The 2567-nt window shown below is 37.4% G+C and overlaps 1 protein-coding gene across 3 annotated transcripts in view; it reads right to left on the bottom strand.

Annotated features, from left to right (window-relative positions):
- The window catches only part of LOC106871492 (SUN domain-containing ossification factor), a 115235-nt gene that overhangs the window by 9533 nt on the left and 103135 nt on the right, over nucleotides 1-2567 (bottom strand). For 2 of the 3 annotated variants that reach the window (XM_014917973.2, XM_014917974.2), the window contains exon 16: nucleotides 1249-1360. In XM_014917973.2, coding sequence (XP_014773459.1) covers nucleotides 1249-1360 — 112 coding nt within the window. Of the gene's footprint in view, nucleotides 1-91; nucleotides 203-1248; nucleotides 1361-2567 lie in introns of all 3 variants that reach the window. The other variant, XR_008264964.1, reaches the window with a different exon arrangement.

Here is a 2567-nt window from a genome sequence, read left to right as displayed (position 1 = left end):
ATATATGGAATATGTCTTATTGAATAGATGAAATATTGAGTGTTCAATATAAAGGATTAAATATATAAAGGCGAATACGTATTTTCTATACCTTGTGGTATTTCATCATGGCCGGTATGACAGACTTTAACAGACTGTAATAGGTTGGTTGGTTTTCTGTCTTTTATACCAATTCCTTTGGACAGCAGCAGTATGTGTTTGGCTATTTTTAGAATTGATGTCAAATTTATTTTTAGAAATGATGACATTTGAGAAATTGTTTTGTGTTTGGGTTGTAGGGATAAGATTTTTAAACCCCAGTAGGTGTTTGGGTGTTCTTAGAAATAATGCCAAATTTATTTTTAGAAATGACATTTGAGAAATTGTTTTGTGTTTGGGTTGTAGGGATAAGATTTTTAAACCCCAGTAGGTGTTTGGTTATTCTTAGAAATGATGCCAAATCTATTTTTAGAAATGATGATATTTGAGAGATTTTTTGTATATATAGTGGAGGCGCAATGGCCCAGTGGTTAGGGCAGCAGACTTGCGGTTTTGATTCCTAGACCGGGCGTTGTGTTTTTTGAGCGAAAACACCTAAAGCTTCATGAGGCTCCAGCAGGGGGTGGTGGCAAGCCCTGTTTGTATTCTTCCACCACAACTCTCACTCTTTTTTCCTGTTTCTGTTGTACCTGTATTTCAAAGGGCCAGTCTTGTCACACTGTGTCATGCTGAATCCCAACCCCTCAAGAACTACGTTAAGTGTACACATGTCTGTGGAGTGCTCAGCCACTTGCATGTTAATTTCATGAGCAGGCTGTTCCGTTGATCATATCAACTGGAACCCTCATCGTTGTAACCGATGGATATTGTGCACGATATATATGCACACACACACATATATTTGTATGTGTAAGTACATGCATGTGTATTTAAACCTTTATCTAGACATCACATGATGATTCTAAGAGAGCATCACCATCATACTAACAAGGTTGCTTGTTTCCAGTCTTCCATGTAAAACATGTCCTGCTACAGGAAAATATTATTTGGCTTAGAAACAAATGAGAGTAGGTTACAGAAAGGGCATCTGGCTGTAGAAAAATGTTTTAACAAATTCTGCCTGACCCATGCAAGCATGGAACAGCAGATGTTAAATGATGATGATGATGACTGGAATTATTCAATAATTAACAATCAAACAAATTATTTAATGGATAATCAATGATGATGTTTCAAAAAAAAAAAACAGAATCTGAAAATGGTACTAACCGTTTCCTGAGTCTTTTTTGTTACATTTCCAAGACGTGCCACTGTTTTGTTTAGAAAATGCATCATTTCTTCTGACTGTTTGCGATATCGTTGACTCAACTCATCCAGAAATCTGCCAGAGAAAAAAGTTTACAGTTTAATAAAAAGTCAGAGTATTTCACTTCTAACCAAAAAGTTTATCTGACAGTTCTTAATGCTACCAATGTTCAGCAACTGACTGTTCTTTACCACCAAATAAATTCCCCAAAATCTTGGTCACAGTCACAGGAATGGCTTTGTGGTTAAGAAGCTCACTTTGCAATGACGTGGCTTTGGGTGCAGTCTCACTGCATGGCACCTTAGGCAAGTGTTTCTCTACAGTAGCCCTGAGCTGACCAAAGCCTTATGAGTGAAGGTAGTAGATGTAAAGTGTCTGGAAACCAGTTGCATATATACACATACATTGTGTGTGTGTGTGTACCCCACACATCTTAACAGCTACTGTTGATTTGTTTACATCGCCATAACTTAGTGGTTCAGCAAAGAAACCGATAGAATAAGTACCAGACTTAAAAAAAAGTACTGGGGTCGATTTCTTCAACTCAATCAGTGGGTCTCAACCAGGGTCCAATATGGCCCCAGAGAGTCCATATAAGATTTTTGGGGGTCCATGCAACAAAATAGTAAATGGGGCATCTACAATAGTATTTTAAGGGCCCCTAAAAAAGTTTTTTTTCCTTCAGAGGTATGTATTGCAAGAAACAGCTCAGTTCCTTTATCTAACATTTTACATAGTTCAACCTACACAAGTGAATGTGTAAAAAAGAAAAAAAATCATTGAATGGTTATGGGGGGTCCACCAAAAATAAAATAAAATAATCAAAGGGGTTCATGAATAAAAAAAATAGTTGATAACCCCTGAACTAAATCATTTCAACGTGGTGCCCTAGCATGGCCACAGGCCAATGACTGAAACAAGTCTAAGATAGAAGATTTACTGAATATGTAAAGTCAGCCTTTTATGCCTTAGAATGACAACATTTAAAAAAATGGCAATTTTTGGTATTTCCTGCAATTTCATTAATTTCTTACAAATTCACTTTTTAACCACCAATATTCATAAATTACTAAGGCAGAGAGCTGGCAGAAACGTTAGCAGGCCAGGCAAAATGCTTAGTGGTATCTTGTCTGTCTTTACGTTCTGAGTTCAAATTCCACTGAGGTTGACTTTGCTTTTCCTCCTTTTGTGGGGTCGATAAATTAAGTACCAGTTGCGTACTGGGGTCGATGTAATCAACTTAATCCCTTTGTCTGTCCCCTCTGTTTAGCCCCCCCCCCCC

This window comes from Octopus bimaculoides, chromosome 1 (assembly GCF_001194135.2).
Source record: "Octopus bimaculoides isolate UCB-OBI-ISO-001 chromosome 1, ASM119413v2, whole genome shotgun sequence".
NCBI classification, from domain to species: Eukaryota; Metazoa; Mollusca; class Cephalopoda; order Octopoda; family Octopodidae; genus Octopus; species Octopus bimaculoides.
The sequence above is the reverse complement of the archived record's forward strand: the minus strand, read 5'-3'. Positions and strand labels throughout refer to the sequence as shown.